The sequence below is a fragment of the Rhipicephalus microplus genome, chromosome X (genome assembly GCF_043290135.1).
Source record: "Rhipicephalus microplus isolate Deutch F79 chromosome X, USDA_Rmic, whole genome shotgun sequence".
Taxonomy (NCBI): domain Eukaryota; kingdom Metazoa; phylum Arthropoda; class Arachnida; order Ixodida; family Ixodidae; genus Rhipicephalus; species Rhipicephalus microplus.
The window spans coordinates 262,926,082-262,944,911 of record NC_134710.1 but is presented as its reverse complement, the minus strand read 5'-3'; the positions used below and the strand labels follow the sequence as shown (position 1 = coordinate 262,944,911).

General features: G+C 44.2%; 1 protein-coding gene across 1 annotated transcript in view; it reads left to right on the top strand.

Moving 5' to 3' along the window:
* LOC119162239 (uncharacterized) overlaps window positions 1–18,830 on the top strand; it is a 114,256-nt gene that overhangs the window by 53,299 nt on the left and 42,127 nt on the right. The window contains exons 9-10 of the mRNA XM_075879033.1: window positions 8,682–8,824; window positions 17,122–17,161. Coding sequence (XP_075735148.1) covers window positions 8,682–8,824; window positions 17,122–17,161 — 183 coding nt within the window. The remainder of the gene's footprint in view (window positions 1–8,681; window positions 8,825–17,121; window positions 17,162–18,830) is intronic.

Genomic DNA, 18,830 nt, shown 5'->3' with positions numbered 1-18,830 from the left:
AATATTTAAAGTCAACTTTATGTTAAATAATATACTGCTTTCTTTACACACATTTAAGTTCGCTGGCAAAGGAAGTATGTCTACGCTCATGGAAAATAAATTATTGCATCCACACTGCTATGAGCGATAAGCAACAAAACATGTAGCATGACCCTGGGGGCTCATATAGTTGAGCAGTTGTGTCAGAAATATTGATGCATGCTCCTTCCTTCAGCTGCCCACTAGTATGAAAGGAGAGGGAGAAAGCGCTTAAAGTGTTTGACCGATTCCTGCAACTCTGCTTGCACTTAACCTATTATAAAAATTTTAGTGACAGTTCATTCATATGGCAATTAGCTTTTTTAATTAAGCTATTCAACAATTACTTGGAAAAGTGTTGCAGGGCTCCTACAATTTTCCCAGGGACTCAAGTCAATGGGATATTACATTACACAGAGAGTCAGACAAGTCATTTAGTTTGTTTTGGTGTTAACTGATTGAATACAGGGTGATATTTCTCTAGACAATACTGATTTCTTATAAAAATGCAATGGAAGTAACACTCCTGTCGCTTTTTCACACAAATTCCAAGTCATGGCAAAATTACTTTGCCGTGGTTAAAATGACACATTTGCAATTAATTGATGAAAACCTGTTAATAAACTCTAATTATCAACTCGAGGGCTGTTTATGTTAGACAGTTGTACTGTGTGCCAATCTGCGGCATACAGTGAAATCTCGGTAGAACGAACCCTATATTAACAAACTTTTCAGATTAACGAACCTTTAAAAAAATCTCGCGCCGACTGCTAATAGTTTCAATGTAAAATATTTCACTACTACGTACTTCAGAATACCAAACTTTTCAGAATAACGAGTGATACTTTAGTACTGCATTATATTAACAACGCCTCGGTACAGCGAACTCATGTTCTGAAATCCGTAACGACCACCAGAGCGGTACACAAGCAGACGACACAGCGAATGGATGCCTTGCTTCTCGGAACACGCACGGCGATGCGAAGGAGAAAAAAAAACAAAATGATGACTTTTTTCTTTTTGTTGAAGCGCCAACGCTGCAGGTCTCCAAGCGCCGAGGCGAGGGGCGAGGGCAACACGGGAGGGCAAGGTCAGTGGCAGAGTGGCAGTTTCAGAGCATAAAGCATGGGCGTGGAAAACCCGAGACAGCGAAGTGTGGCAGTTTGGGCTACTTGGTATGGCATGACGATAGTTATAGCGCGGGAAGAGAATGACGACAAAGAGACAAAAAGTGCTCGTGTCCTTCTTGTCTCTTTGTCGTCGTTCTGTTCTCACGCTATAACTATCGGCTGAGACAGCCAGAGAGCAGAAAACGAAACGTGAGGAATTATCATTTTATTTTTAGCTCTTGCTTTTCTTCGGAAGAGACGATGACAGCCATACGCTTCGGGTTTTTCTTATCTTTGTCCCTTCTACATGTGCTCCAGGAGGCCTTGTCAGTTGTGTTCATCTCTTTTCGGTGATTACTTATCGCGTCCACAAAGCAAGTCGGTGCACGCACTGTGATGCTACTACAATAGGCAGATTTAGAATAACGTTTGCAGGTGCTGCGGGCGTCGCAGGCATAGCGGCCGCCATATCAGTTTTAGAATAGTGTTTGCCCCCCCCCCCCCCGCAAACCGCAACGCACAGTCGTAGCGACACCGTAGCCTTAAAACCAGCGCTTGCGGGGTGCACACGGGGCTGTGATTTCGGATTTTCTGCAGGTGAGCCGCGAACGCGACTGGCGACTCAAGTTACGACGCATGCACAGTGGCAGGGACCGCACCGCAAGTACTCGCAGTGCACTATTCTAAAGCACCCTAACGAGTTTATCTCTGCTTGCGACAAAAAAGGGGAAGCAGGTTTTGCTAAGCGAGGAAGTAGATCGCACAACTGAATCGCACCACAGGAATGTGGATGAGCTCGAGGCCTTCACCTCCAGCTCATCCAACAAAAATCATGACATCTTTAAGTAAACAAACATTTTTTAGTGTTCACTTCTGCATTTGTTTTTTCTCATGAAAAACGAGTTCAAGGACCCACCATATTAAAGGGAAGTCATTTTGGTTGGTGGAAAATAAGTATTTATGGTCAATTTTTGGGCTTTCACGTGAGCAACCTTTCAATATAACGAAAAAATTGTTGTGGCCCCCTGAAGTTCGTTATACCAAGATTCCACTGTACTAATTTTTTTTTAATCACAAACATTTGCACATTTTTAGAGATATTCGTCATCGAATATCAAGGGCAAAATCGAACTGATCACGTCCAATACGTACGACGCATGGTGATCATTTTGCTACATCAGACCGGAAATACTGATGACAAGGTAGTGACGAAGTTTAAATCAAGGCACGCTACAGCTGTATGTTTTCGTGAAAAGCTGCTAGTCACAGCACTTGTATGGCGCATCACTATACTTTGGCGTGTAGTTCAGTGCTTATTTTATTTTTTTTTCTTACTGTGCACAAAAAAAATTGCAATATCAACCTTTTCTTTGTCTGAGAAGCAAGAAACTCTGGCAGCCACTGCGGTGCTTCGTTTTGCCAACAGGCGAAACATGTTTTTGCACCACTTTATAGTTTAAGAAAGAAACAGATAAGCACCACTTATTGCATGCAAACATTAAAGGGGCCATGACACAGTTCCTCAAGAATATGTGGTTTTTAGCAAAAACTAAATGTAGGGGGACAATTACCCCTAGACAGATATTAGAAGTACGCTGTAAAAGAATGTTTTACTGCAAAACAAGTCCTAGAAATGGCAGGCCGTAAAACCCGCCCATTGTGGGCGACCAACTTCTTGCAATGTCGTGTGTGATATCATGTGCTGGAAGGAGCTGAGCCGTCGTCTTCCACCAAAGTTTCAGGTGCTGCCAATTGTTAAATTTCAGTGCCAAGCTGAAGAAAGCTAAATTATCTCGATTTTCTGTGCAGCTTACCATGGAACAACACCGTTTGCCAGAATGCAGACGCCTTGTACAGGCTAGGGTTATCACCTGTCTGGTTTTAGACCTGCTCGGCTGGTTTTTTAGACAGCAGGTCGGTTGGTGGTCTGCACACACTGTCATTGGCTGATTTCCTTTTCAGAAGAGCAAACGAAGCGTATTTCTTATCATGGGTATTTTTATGTCAGAAATTGGACTGGTAGGCTAGCTCAGTGGGCCATTTTTGTTTGTACATCAGGTTTGTTTATATAGGCTAAAAAAAAAGCAATCTTACATTAAATGGCACTGCAACTGCATGCCAAAGACCTGACGTGGCATCTATTGTTCAACACTAATTTAATCTCCTGCTAGCTCCTTTCCACCACTGCTAGCTCCTTTCAGAGGGCTGGTTTTTTGTTCGAGAAAAGGTGGCAACCTTATGTACAGCTGGCTCTTCGTTACATCATGGCTCGGGAGTATACCAGTGTTGCCCAACTCTCAGACTACTCGCATGTTTGTAAAAATATTCAATTATAAATTAAGTTCTCGACCAAATGTACTAAAATGTAATATATGTGACTGCACAAGTCCCACATAACACAGATTATAATGAAAAATTGGGTGTCATGGGCCCGTTAAGCTGCCTACTCATGTAATTCAGAATGCCTGCCAATTTTTTTGACCAAACTGTGCTTTAGTACACCTTCATTCAATTTTCATTACTTCCGTGTCGCTGGTTGTTCCAGTGTTTCGTCACACATTGTGCACGCCAGATACAACCAGTTTAGATTTTGCCTTTTAAATTTGATGATCAAGCTACCTGACCTTTAGTGATTTTTAAAAAATGGGCATGCCATAAATTGTCGTGCACCACAAGTTTCTGTATAAAAAACTGCTCTCAAGTCAATATCTAAAAAGTTAATGAGCTTTTGTTCATTATTTCTGCCATCGTCATTTTAGCTGCAGGACAGTATTTCTACATCAACATAGAGTTCATGTGGACTAACTACTGGAACCTAGCTGTCACAGAATTTTTCTAAAACTGTATTATTGTCTAAAAAAATAAAACACCCCGCAAATGTGCTCCCTCAAGAGCATTCTATAAATATGTAATGTTGACTTCTAGGAACTGTCAGATACTGGGAAAGAGACACCTCTCACCCCCTGCCCAGTGGAAGGTATCACCTACCTACACCTAAACCTATAAACAATAGAGACTTCTTTATAAACTTACACTAGGGCCTCCTATCTACACTAGTACACCAAATAAATGCATAACTTTGACCGCTGGGAACTGTCTGGAACTGTTCACCACGGTGGATCAGTGGCTACGGTGCTCGGCTGCTGACCCAAAGGTCCCAGGTTCGATCCTGGCCATGGCAGTCACATTTTGGGGGAGGCAAAATGGTAGAGGTCTGTGAACTGTACGATGTCAGGGCATGTTAAACAACACCAGATATTATTTTTGACGGTCAGGAATTTTCTAGAAAAGAAACCCCTCGTTCCTTCTACCCCCACTTCCTGCCTAATGCAGGGTATTGCCTACAAACACTTACACCTACCTACACTAGAGCCTTCTGCTGAAACCTACACTATGTGTAGATGTTGGTAGAACCAGGGAAGATTCAACCACTAGAGGTCCACCAGGCAAAATTTTTCCATCTACCAGAGAAGAAAGCCCTGAACCAGCCAAGATTTCACTCTCGCCTGACTCAGGGCATTGAAATTTGATATGGAACATCTCAAATCACATAAAAGTATTCTGGTTTCTAAAAAAATTAATGAATTGTGACTTCCTACAACTTTTCTTCAGAGACTACTGCCCTCAAGTTGATCATACGAAAGTAAATAAGTGTTGGTGATTAGTCTCCTCAATGGAACCTTAGCAGCAACAAAGTATTTTTCTCATGACGTGAAGTTCATTTGTGTAGACAACAGGCACCTTACTGCCATGAAATCTTTATAGTAGTTGGTATTGTCTCAAGGGAAACATCATGTAGGTGTGCATGTGTGTGTGTGTGCACATAAGTTTGCACATATGTATGTAGCATGCAAACGAGGAAAAGTTTGTTAAATGCATTATATTTCACACCAACCATAAAACAGTGTCATTTAGGAATTTTATATCAAAAATGGCATTAGTGATTTATTCCATATGATCAAGAAAAAATATTTTATTCTGTTTATTGAGTTTAAATTTACACAACAGCATAGTCAATGTTCTTTTTTGTCATGTAGCCATAAGTAGCCATAAGGTTACAATTCAGTTCTTAAAAGATGTATAGTCAGATTTAAACACCCCCCTACACCCATCCCTAGAAGAACTCTGACCCACCTCCTTCCATTTCTTCCCCTAGAAGCCTGTAAAAAGAGAGAAAAGGCACTCCCCATTGACCTCTCAAAAGCTATAATCCTGGATACCCTATTGGATGTAGTGGAATCTACATTAACTTGAGCTATTTACCGTTTTACTTGCATAATTTGTGCCATCGCATAATTTGCACACCCCTAATATTTTGTCAGTTTTAAGAAAAAAAAATATTTACTCACATATTTTGCGCTCCCCAACCTGGCCGAGCCAGCTCACCAGCGCGCACGAAGAGACTGTGGACTTGTGGATTCTTTGGATGGGCGGGCAAGGCGAGCGCATCAGACGGGCTGCGAGTGCAAAGTTACTTTTTCTGAAGACTTCCCCTAAACTAGGGTCCCTAGAATACTGTGCACGAACACTCAAACCTGTTGACGGGTCACCGGAACTGTTCGAGCATTTGTCCCTCTCTATCTCTCCATCTCTACCACCATGTGAATGCACCCTCACGTCACGGCACGAACAACTTTCAGCACCAGAGGTGTGCGAGGGCCTGTCGGGCCTGTCGCGCCAACTGTTCCCCTCGTTCTCTGTATCTGCACTGCAACGCATGTTTAGTTGATTTTAAAACTTTAGGTTTTGCCATCTGTCCTTCGCGTTTTTACTGTTATCTTGCGATCACTTGCAGTAATTATATACCAGGCAAAATTAAAGCTCGCTGTTGTGAAGTTTGCCGAAGAACACTGGAATTGTACCACTGCCAAGAGCTTCAGTGTGAAGTTTTCGAACATGTGACGATGGGTGCGATCGGTCTGAAAGAAAGAGAGTGTGCGCTTGCTGAAACAGATTTCCTGCCGTTGAAGAAGGACTTTTCAATTATGTGCGAATGCTTAGGTCCTCGGGTATCGCCGTGTCGGGGGGCCTATAGTTTCTCCCAGCACTGTCGAGAAAATCTTTAGCTTCAAGAAAATGGCGCATTGAAACGCGCTAGACAGAACCGAGGGTGGTGCGCTTTGGGGGGGGTGGTGGCAGTGGCCCCAATGATGATTCTTGATCAGTTGGATCTCTGGATCAGCAATTTCGACTAGACGTACCGTGTGTGACTAGTTCTGACTGGTTAAGGTATGTGCTAATTCTGTTAAATAAACATGTACACGTGGTTTGTGCTCCAATTTACTTTATCTTCTGTAAAGTACCATATAAACAGGAATATAAGCCGAGATATTTTCAATAAAACAACGAGCTAAAGTCGCCCCTCGTCTTAAATAGCAGTGTCTAGCCAACAGTGCACCGCTGTCTGGCAACATGGGGCTTGCATGTGCATGAGAAGCTGGACACGGCCATATTCGCATTCAAATCCAATAGCAAGTTGTTGTTTTTTTCTCTCTTGTTTGTTTTTTTTGTGTTCGTGATTTGCTTCCGATCTGTTCTGAATTCTCGCTCCACTTGACATTGTGTTTCATTTTTAGTGGTCTTTTTTTCGTTCACTGAATATGAGTAGCGGTACGAGAAGGCAGTACTCAGCTCCAATTAAGTTAAAGGTTGTTGAGTTCGCAGAAGCAAATGGGAATATGGCTCCTCAGCGCCGCTTTGGTGTATCAGAAAAAAGCGTGCACTATTGGAGGGTGCAGAAAGGGAAGCTGCAGACGTGCAATCGTCGGAAAATGTCATTTCGTGGGCGAAGTGCGGTTCATTCGCAGCTGGAGGATATGCTAGGAAACTTTGTGTGAGAAGTTCATGCGTGCTCGCTGCCAGTGACCGTGAATATCATTCGCAAGAAAGCTGTGGAATTCGCTCGAGAAGCTGGGCTCACGAGAGAAGAGTTTTGTGCACTAAACTCTTGGGTGCGTCGATTCATGAGACGCAAAGGATTTTTTTTCCGGTGGCGCACATTCATCTGTCAGAAGTTTCCAGACGAGTTTGATGACAAGCTTATAAGTTTTCAGGGTTTCGTGAACCGGCTTCGGGAGCAGAAAAACTACATGATGGGGCAGATTGACAATGCCGATGAGACCCCATGTGGTTTGACATGCCTTCATCGACCATGATCATGCAGTGCCAAAGATATGAAGCTGTTGTCCACTGGCAACGAGCACTCGCTCTACACCATCATGCTGGCATGCATGGCAGATGGTAGAAAGCTTCCGCCCTTCATCATTTTAAAACGTAAGACAATGCCGAAGGAAGTGTTCCCATCCGGTGTTGTCGTTCGCGTCAACCAAAAGGGATATATAGACGAGGCCATGATGATCGAATAGATACGAGTAGTCTGGGACCGTCAACCAGGTGTACTGCTGCGTCTTTGCAGCATGCTGGTGTTAGATGCGTTTTGTGGTCACTTAACCGACGCTGTGAAGCGCGAAGTGGAGGATGGAAAAACAGACCTCGCCGTGATACCAGGTGGTATGACGTCCACCCTCCAACCAATTGACGTTGTGCTAAACAAGCCGTTCAAGGACCGAGCGCGGCTGGAGTACCAAAAGTGGCGGCGACAACCCAAAGACACCGATGGGCCGCCTACAGAGGCCTCCGCTTGTGACTGTTTGTGACTGGGTGCTTTCCGTCTCGTGTTCCTTGCCGGATTCCATGGTGGGAAATGCTTTCGAGAGATGTTCCATCAGCAACTCGCTGTATGGCATGGAAGACAATGCACTGTGGGAGGCGGCCAGCGACAAACTCTCGTCTTCAGAAGACAATGGTGCTTTCGTCTGACGAATAGGAACAGTTGCGATGGTGGTTGAGGGGAGCTTCGACGATTGAGGGCAGTGCGCCCAATTCGCAAATAAATGTCGTTCAGCAATTTCGGTTTTTCTTTTTTTTTTTTTCTTTTTCGGTAACCTGAACTTGCGGGGTCGACCTATATTCCCACTCGCCCTATAGCCTGGTTTATACGGTATATACTTGACACGTTACGACTATTGCACATTATTTCTTATGTGTTCGTGAAATACCTGCATAGTTCGCGCACCCCTTCTCAGAGCCCCAGAATCCCCCAAAAAAAGTACACAAATAATGCGAGTAAATACGGTAACATTTTGTGCTTGTTTTACATGATTATGGCTCTTGTTTTTATGGAGATCACCTGAAAGGGTGCATCTGTTTCCCTAGCACTGCTGAATATATAAAATAAAGAATTATAAATATTAGTTTGATAGCAACATGCTGCACCTACATGCCTGAATAGCAGAAATAAACAATTTAAAATTATGTAATAGCTGATGAGAGTCCATTTGCTCATATTGAGTGCCATTCACAGTGATGCATTAGTCATGGACAAAGTTAGTGTTTTGAGTTTTCTGAATCTTTCATGATAAATGTTTGTAATTTACCCCCTTTACTTCTTGTGTAGATGTTATAGCATTGTTATTTTTGACTGAACAGGAAATCTTAAATCAATAGCTGCAAGTATATGTGCATATGACAAGCATCTCTCCTGCTCTGGTGCAGCCGTCCACTCCTTGGTTCTGAGGGCATACAGCCGGGAGTGTTGGTCAAGAGCACTCCCCCCGTCCCGCCCCGAAGCCGCCATGCCTCCCCAGCCCAGACTGATGGCTTGACCCTTGTCACCAAATCTGCACCGTCCACTAAGGGTCAGCTGATTGACACATCATACAAAAGCTCTTGACATAGTGGGGCTGTTTGCCTTGCATGCAGGGGCTACAGAGTGGAACAGGGACCATGCTCATTTTCCCCACATGAACACTTTATTATTGTGAGATAAAGGCCTAATATTTTGTACATTAGGCTTTGTAGATTCGACCTGTATGTTAGAGGAGCCTAGAGCTGCCGCTCTGCATTAGAACTTGGGGAGGGGCATTTGCCTCGTCCTGCAACGGCAGCGATGGCGTAGTGGTTAGAACATCAGCCTCGCATGCAAGAGGTCCGTGGTTCAAATCTTGGTGCCTCGCAGTTCTCAATTGGATTTTTAAAAAAAAGTCCGCGTGGAGATGGAACTGCATTAAAAGGCCTGAGGTGCGGCCTCACCGGTGACCACCGCCGGTAACGCACTCCCTCACCAAAGAAGGATTGGCCGCCCTGGTGCAGCATCTGGCCACCACCTCCCACATGCATACGTCAATTAACTCACGGCCCTCAGTCCCCAGCCGCTGCGAAGCAACTGACCATGGCAGTGGTCAGATCTGCAACGCAGCAGAGGGTGCTAAGAATCTCTGAATCCGGACAGATCGCCATTGGAACCTGAATTTGGCAACGTTTAACGCTAGAACCTTATCTAGTGAGCCAAGTCTAGCTGTTGTACTATTTGAGGAGCTAGAGGGTGTTAAATAGGATATAGTAGAGCTCAGCGAGGTTAGGACAGATGAGGCCTATACAGTGCTACAAAATGGGCACATCCTTTGCTATTGGGGCTTGGCTAACAGAAGAGAACTGGGAGTGGGGTTTCTTATCCACAGAAACATAGCTGGCAACATAGAGGAATACTGTAGTATTAATGAAAGGGTGGTAGCTATCGTAATTAAACTCAATTAGAGATACAAAATGAAGGTAGTACACATTTATGCGCCTACGTCCAGCCATGGTGACGCGTCAGTTGAAAGCTTCTATGAAGACGTGGAATCAGCTATGAGTAAGGTAAAAACACAGTATACTATACTGATTGGAGACCTCAATGCAAAAGTAGGGAACAAGCAGGCTCGATACCAGGCAGTAGAAGATTATGGCATCGGCGCTAGAAATGCCAGAGGGGAGCTACTAGTAGAATTCGCAGAACGCAATAATTTGCAGATTTTAAATACAGTCGAGCCCGCTTATAACGACCCTAAGCGTGACGCGGCATCCGTTCGCTGTATCCCGAAGTTCGTAGTAAATGAAACACAGCTTTTAAAATAAGTTGCAAGTGAAAACACAAACTTTTTTAGCCCCAAAACGTTTATGACGCACGTGTTTTGAAGAGCAGAAGCGATAAGGGCGGTCTCGAGTTCATTTAAAACGGCAGGGTGCTCATTCTTCGAGGCCCGTGGCATAGGCAGCATGAGGCACTGGCTCCAAAGTTTCATGGTTCTCACTATCTGATTCCTCCAAATCGCTCTCGCCATGTATTTCATTCACAATGCCCTAATCCGTGCACGGTTCCGCAGTGTCGGCATCATCATCTGCCGTAATGAAACCATCGCAACAAATGTCCAACCCGCTCTCCCAGGTCGGAGTCGACGCGCTGCCACAAATCACCGCCGCAGTTCGGAAGATTCAGACTCGGCATCAGGCCCGACGTCGACGAAGTCGGCCTCGCGAAAACAGTTTCGCGCGCATGTTGCCGTCACCGCCGCCCACGAAATATTCACCATGTGCACAGCTGAATACCGGAATGCCCGAAGCGGCAAGTTGGCTGCTAGGTGGTCAACAGCTATGAGCAAGCGCTCCGCAACGCGGCACCTAACGCAGGGATTACGCTCAAGCCACACGGTCACACTTTTGACGTTTTGTTGAGGCTCAGGAAAAAGCATGCTAGTCCTCCCGTCGGCCATTATGACCACACACGCACACCAAGAGTGAGCAAGACGCGCACACGCGACACACACTCCAGAACGTGTGGAACAGCTTTGGGCCCGTTTTCAGTCAGAAAACGAAACTAATTCGAGCAAGCGTGGTGGGCGTCGCGGAGCGGTGGAAACGGGCGAAGGGGTTGTGATCAAGAGAGGAGAGCATACTTGTGAGAGAAGAGCAAGAACTTGCGATAAGGAGATGGGAGGATGCGGTGGTAGGGCGACTTAGAAAACCAAAACACACGGGAAGGAGGCAGGTTGGGTAGCTTCCTTGAAAGATCCGCGAAACTCGCACGTAGAAAAACTTGGAAAGAGTGCCTGCGCACGCAGAAGTCAATTTATGGCCTCCTAGATCGGTGTGCGCAGCCGTGTTCGAAGAATCGGCAGCCGTGGTCGTAAAATCGTTTTGTTGCGCCGGCGGCTTCGCATGGCCTCACGAACTTCGATATTTCTCGATTTGTTCCACGCAAATTAACAGCCGTTTTCGCGCTTCCGCACGCGCGCGGGAGGCATGCCGAGTTGAGTGCGAAGTGAACGAGAACAAGTCCTAAACACGAAACGAATCGCAAATCATCAGAGTTGGTGGGGTAGCATACGTGCGTGCACTAGGCGCAGACTATCAGATACAGTCGCTGGCTAACAATGTTGGCAAATGGTCACTCCAGGCCGGCAACACCAACGACAGTACCAGGGATCAAAAACAGGGTAGGTGGCCGACCGGTCTTTGAAAGATTGGTGGCAGTGTGTAAACACGGGCCTCGTCTGGTGATCTGGGGTGCTCAGAGTAGCGGGGGGGACAAAGGATGGAGGGGTGCGTAACAAAAAGCAGTCGGGGCATGGAGGAAGGAAACAGATTTTCTTCCTCCATGGGTTGGGGAGAGCGGCTACTAGAGGGTCGCGGAGGCAGGGTCGGCGTTTAACAATGAGATGGCCTGGAGCTCTCCGTTCATGGAAAGCCAACGCACACCGGCCGCTACCTTCAGTTCGATTCTTCCCACCCCACCTGCCACAAGGCCTCGGTTGTGACCACGCTACTCGAGAGAGCTAGGAACTTGTGCTCTAATGACAACGAGCGAAAGAAAGAGGAGGCCCGCGTAATTGCTGACCTCAGAAAAAACGGATACCCAGAAAACTTTATTCGAGCCGCCACCCCCCGCGAAGAGCCGCAGAGGTTACGAAAACACCAATAAACCTCATTTGGCAGCCCCCCGAAATGCGTACTGGTTACCTACATTCAGGGAACCAGCGAGATGTTGGCGCGGATCTTCAGGAAGGAAGGGGTTCGCATCGTGCACATGCCTTCGTGTACGCTGGGCCGCCTCCTCCCCCGCCCGAAAGACCGGCCAACAATGGACAAGAGCCCCGGTGTCGTTTACAAAATTCCGTGTGCCGAGTGCCCCTCGTCGTATATCGGCGAGACGAAAAACTTACCGGAACGACTGAAGCAACACGCCAACGATGTGCGGAAGTTCTACAAAGAGCGCAGCGCAGTCGCTGAACATGCCAAGACGTTGGATCACAAAATAAATTTCGAAGTGACGGCCATCCTTGAAAGCGAGCCGAACTGGAGGATAAGGTTGTTACTCGAGTCGTGGCACCACATACAGAGGACAGCCCATAATATCAACCGCTCTCTCGGAACCTTTCCCCCAGTGTATTCACACGGACTGCGCTCCACGACAAAACGAGAGAAAGAGCGGGGGGGGGGGGGGGGTCATTAGCCACCCCATGAGTGCTTTGAAGACTACGCTGCTACGTAGCCTCCGCAGTCACCCCTGAGGAAGGAACCAAGTCGGTTCCGAAACATCGGGTTTCTTCAAAACTTTTGGTTAGAGTCTAAATCATCTCCCGTTGCCCCGCCGCAGTGGTCTAGTGGCTAAGGTACTCAGCTTATGACATTCTGGCTGCGGCGGCTGACATTCTGGCTGAATTCTGGCTGCGGCGGCTGCATTTCCAATGGAGGCGGAAATGTTGTAGGCCCGTGTGCTCATATTTGGGTGCACGTTAAAGAACCCCAGGTGGTCCAAATTTCCGGAGCCCTCCACTACGGCTTCTCTCATAATCATATGGTGGTTTTGGGACGTTAAACCCCACATATTAATCAAATCGTTTCCCAGTTTCATACCCAACCAAACAGACTTCTGTCAAATGTTTACTTTGAAAACAGTGAGAATGTATGGGCACCTCGCTGATGCCTGATTGGTGGTCAAAATTGGTTTTTGGGGAAGTTGGCAGACCGCCAACTCCATTCGCTGTAACCGATCAGCGGCGCTCGGAGACATTCGTTGTAAGTGCGATTTTGTGTCATTGAACCAATGTATATTTTCATGGTCACGCGGATATTGTTCGTTTTAAGCGAAAGTTCATTTCAAGTGGGGTCGTTATATGTGGTCTTGACTGTACCTTCTACCGAAAGTGAGGGAACCGTGAGTGGACATGGAGAAGCCCCAATGGCGAAAATAAAACCGAAATAGACTTTATACTGAGTGCACACCCAGGCATCGTGCAGGATGTGGAAGTGCTTGGCAAGGTACGATGCAGTGACCATAGAATGGTATGGTCCCGAATTCGCCTAGACTTGAAGAAGGAACGACAGAAACTGATACGCAAGAAGCCAATCAATGAGCTAGCACTGAGAGGGAAAGTACAGGAATTCAGAGTCTCGCTTCAGAACAGGTACTTGTCTCTTAACGAGGAAAACAGCCTTAGCGTTGATGCAATGCATGATAATCTGACGAGTATCATTATGGAGTGTGCAGTGGAAGTTGGAGATACTGTAGTTAGACAGGACACTGGCAAGCTGTCCCAGAAAACAAAGAATCTCATTAACAAGCGTTAAAGCATGAAAACCTCAAGTACAACAGACAAAAAAGAGTTGGTGGAGCTTTCGAAGTTGATTAATCAGCGTAAGGTATCCGATGTAAGAAGGTATAACATGGAGAGAATTGGACACGCTCTGAAGAACGGAGGAAGCATCAAAGCAGTGAAGAGAAAACTTGGGATGGGCAAAAACCAAATGTATGCACTGAGGGATAAGAAAGGCAAAGTAACTATCAATATGGATAGGATAGTAAAAGTAGTGGAGGAGTTTTACAGAGATCTATACAGTAGCTAGCACAACCACGACCTTAATATAATAACTAGCAGTAACCCAGATAACACCCCACCAGTAATGATAGAAGAAGTCAGAAAAGCCTTGGAGAGTATGCAAAGAGGCAAAGCTGCTGGTGAGGATCAGGTAACATCAGTTCTGCTGAAAGATGGAGGACAGATTGTGTTAGAAAAACTAGCGACCCTGTTTACGAGGTGTCTCCTGACGGGGAGTGTACCACAATCTTGGAAGAATGCTAACATCATCGTAATACATAAGAAAGTAGATAACAAGGACTTGAAGAATTACAGGCCGATCAGCTTGCTCTCCGGGATCAGCTTGCTCTCCGTAGTATACAAGCTATTTATAAAGGTAATTGCGAACAGAATTAAGAAAACATTAGAATTCAACCAACCAAAAGAACAAGCAGGATTTCAAACAGGCTACTCAACAATCGACCACATTCATACTATCAATCAGGTAATAGAGAACTGCTCAGAATATAGCTATCCACTATACATAGCCTTCATAGATTACAAGAAGGCGTTCGATTCAGTAGAAATATAAGCAGTCATGCAGACACTGCGGAATCAGGGCGTCGACGAAGCGTATGTAAACATCCTGAAAGAAATGTACAGGGGATCAACTGCTATCATAGTGCTTCATAAAGAAAGCAACAGAATACCAATCAAGAAGGGTGTAAGGCAGGGGGATACAATCTCCCCAATGCTATATACCGCATGCTTACAGGAGGTTTTCAGAGGCCTAGAATGGGAAGAGTTAGGCATTAGAGTTAATAGAAAGTACCTTAGTAACCTGTGCTTCGTCAATGACATTGCATTGCTGAGTAACTCAGGGGATGAATTGCAACTCATGATTACGGAGTTAGACAAGGAGAGCAGAAAGGTGGGTCTTAAAATTAATCTGCAGAGAACTAAAGTAATGTACAACAACCTCGGAATAGAGCAGCGCTTCGAGATAGGTAATAGTGCACTTCAAGTTGTAAAAGACTATGTCTACTTAGGGCAGGTAATAACCGCGCAGCCGAACCACGAGATTGAAGTAACTAGAATAAGAACGGGGTGGAGCACATTTGGCAAGCACTCTCAAATCATGACAGGTAGATTGCCACTATTCCTCAAGAGGAAGGTATATAACAGCTGCATCTTGCCGGTACTTAGCTACGGAGCAGAAACCTGGAGACTTACGAAGAGGGTGCAGCTTAACTTGAGGACGACGCAGGGAGCAATGGAAAGGAAAATGGTAGGTGTAACCTTAAGAGATAAGAAGAGAGCAGAGTGGATTAAGGAACAAACCGGGATTAAGGATATCGTAGTTGAAATCAAGAAGAGGAAATGGACTTGGGCCGGGCATGTAGCACATAGACAGGATAACGTCTGGTCATTGAGGGTAACTAACTGGATTCCTAGAGAAGGCAAGCGGGTTAGGGGGAGACAGAAGGTTAGGTTGGCAGATCAGATTATTAAGTGGTTTGCGGGTATAAATTGGCACAAGCAAGCACAGGACCGAGTTGACTGGCGGAACATGGGAGAGGCCTTTGCCCTGCAGTAGACGTAGTCAGGATGGTGATGATGACGATGGCGATGATGATGATGATGATGATGATGATGATGATGCAATGTCCTTACTCGCATGCAACCACCAGTTTTGCAGTGCCTGTTTGCAGGTTTAGTCACTGTCCTTGCAGTACACTAAGCACATCACATGGGCACAGATAGAAATGCATATAAAAAAAGGGGGAGGGGTGTCATTAAATCTGGACCTAATCGCTGTAAATGGAATTGTTAGTTGACCTGCTGGCTCCCGCTAGTTGTTCAACTAGCTGTCTAGGACAATTATGGTCACAAGGAAGAGTTAAAGAAGAGTAAAAGCAAAATATTCATTTGCAGAACTCATTTGCAAGCAAGAGTTGTATTAAAGCTAGAGACTGGACGATGCAAAGCTGGCAGTTTGCCAGTTTATAAGCTTACTTTATGTCCACTACAGGATGAAGGGCACCTTGAATGATGTAAAATTCATCCTGTTGTACCTGATTTGATTTTATTCCTTCGAGTTTGTTGATTTTATCACTCCATGTGACTCACTGTCATCCTCAGCTGCATTCCCTTCACTTGATCATTTCATTGCTTTCACCAACCACAGGTTGTCTGTCCTACTGGGGACGCAGCGAGAAATGTTTGCAAGAATGCACCCCCCTCCCCTCTTGTGCATGTTTATGGGTGTGTTTGTATACACATATAAAATGTCAAAATTTGAAGGGGCTCGGGTGGAACTACTCGAACTGGTTGTGCCACTGCATCTTACGCATTAGGCGGCCAGTCGAGTTTATGCCAACTAGTTCCCTGACCCATTTTTCTGTCTTCCGATCTTTAATTATGTACCTACCATTTTTATTTCATTGTGCAATAACTTGTCCTTAGCTTTTTCCTTAACTTTCAGGGTGCCAGGCATGACTGTCAGATTTTAAGAACATGGGGTGCATTAGCACCAGCCATAACAACATTCTAGGGCTATGGTGATGCTAGCTGAAAGTCCAGATTCGCCTAGCGACAGTCAAGGCATGTTGAAGTTCAACTAGGCTAAAAGTCATGCTTTGCATTGTTCACATTGCTTTCTAACGTGATAGTACATGGTAGAAAGGCTGTAATTATGAACCTTGGCACATTACAGTACATGTAGATAAGTGCACTTCTTGATTATTTTGCTTTTCTGTCACTAAAAAAATGAACATTGTAATGGTTAATTATGAAATTTCATGAGACGCTATAGCGTAAACACAGTGAAATAAACGAGAATTCCACTTGGAAGTCAGTGCTCCTTTGTTCTTTGTTTCTCACTTTTTTTTTCCTTTTGCATGTTCTATCGAAAAGTGCCGAAAACAGTGTGTTAATCCATAATAAATGATATAGCTCATTCTTATGCATTTTGTTTGTTCCAGCTATATTTACTAGTGACATGTTGACATTTTCTAGCATTGAAAAAGAAATGAAACAGCATGGCATTATGTGCACAGCTCTCTGTGTATAGTTGCCCAGTTTGTCTAGTTACCGTTGTGCTAAGGGCTATACCTTTATTCATCGTAAACCTTTTTCTGCTGTTACCACAGGTGAACTTTAAATTTATGTTTCACTTGTGCCATTTTTGTCATAGAGGAAAGATTAGGTAACGTTGACTTTGACTTTGTGTTGCCAAGTTTTCCCATATGCAGAGCTGCTGTTGAGATGCTGCTGTGTAAAAGTCAAAAGTACTCATTAAACTCTGCTTTATATTTCAGAAGGGTCCTCTAAAGAAGAAACCCAACTTATAACTGTGAGGTAAATTCAGAATTTTTTTTCTTTTAATCTGTGGAATGATGTTGGAAGTCATGATTTTATGCCAGAACAGTTTCCATGTTATTAATCTTATTATTAATCTTAGTTTACCATACATATAATAATTAACTTAAAGGAATTAGAGTGAAGATTATATGGAGAATATGTTAAGTAATTCTTATTTCTTTCATTACACTGAAAGGCACCAAGCAATGAGCCGGCATCACTAGTGCAGTATGAGCACAAACATCCACAATTTTAGAACAGCATTTGGGAAGCCTTTTACTTTTTAGCTGTGTATTGTATCACTCGATTAGAAATTTGTAGTACTCTTCTCTTGGTGTCTGTATTGTCTCTTAAAAGCTGAATAGGCTGGCTTTCTCCTAGGGCTCAGTCACCTTGTGGCTTGACGTGCCATATATTTTGAGTGAAACGTTAATATTGCATTATATATTTAAAAGTATTGGCCTGACTATAATTAATGTGCTTTCTCAGGTTGGCAGTCGCAGCAGGTGCAACTTAGTTTATGTGCTTATTTCTGATTCAAGGAAATGGCAAAAAGATAACTCATCAGTCATGGTACAATCGAATACCTTTATAGGAGACCCTGATGTAAGAGACAAATGGGTATAAGAGACACCAGTGTGCCTAAAGTAAAATACAGGTTGATAGGAAAATGCACACATGGTACCCTGCTTATAAAAGACATCTCGCATAAAAGACGAAAATTGCTGCCCGGAGCATGCCTTTTATAAAAACGTTCAACTGTATAAATAACTGAGGCAAAATACAAAGCTAATTATATGCAGCATACTCCCATTAAGCAAAACGTAAAAGGGCCAGAAAAATGTGTTTCATTTAACCGGTGCTCCATTTACTGAGAGGTGAACAAAGGTGCAGAATCCAAATACTAAACCAATCAGATCAAAGACAGTTGTTCCATCGAAGCAGCAGTTCCATTTAACAGATTTTCATTTACTGAAAGTCTGCTTTATATTAAAAAACACAAATCACATATCAAGTTTAGGCAGAAGATGCCTAAATGTGAACCAACTTTGTGAGAAAACTTATAACCCAGAATCTCAAAAAAGAATAGTTAAGCACTAAACAATACATGTTCAATGAATGAAACATTGTTATATTTCTTGTGATGTCACGACATACCTCACTTCGTCTATGTTGATCAAAATAAGGCATTTTTATTCCCTGGTTCTCTGCTCTTTTGTCTCTGTTCGCATGACTCTTTCTTTCGTGAATTCCTACCAGTAAGCTCAACTTTCCCTTATTGTATAGAAGCAAGGTTCTTGAAAGGAACACTCCTGCAAAAGGCATTGCAATGCCTGAATGACTTGCGTCTCTGAAATTCGATTTTGCCAGATTTGATGCTCTTTTTTGCTTACCGATTACTGTATTTATGATAAACATATCACCAAACAGTAACACCCTTTAATGGGAAAAGGCAATGCTCCCCGAGTTGGCACAGTTTTTAATTATTGTTATTATGTACTCAAAATTTCTGCTCAAGTGAGGTTCAGTTAGAGTTGTCTAGCTCAGTAGGTGGTAAGCTCAGTACGATTTTTATTAAGCATGATTGTGCGTCTCTAAGAGCGTAATATCATCTGGTGCATAAATTTACTGTTGTACTTTGTGAGATACATACCTGCTCTGGATC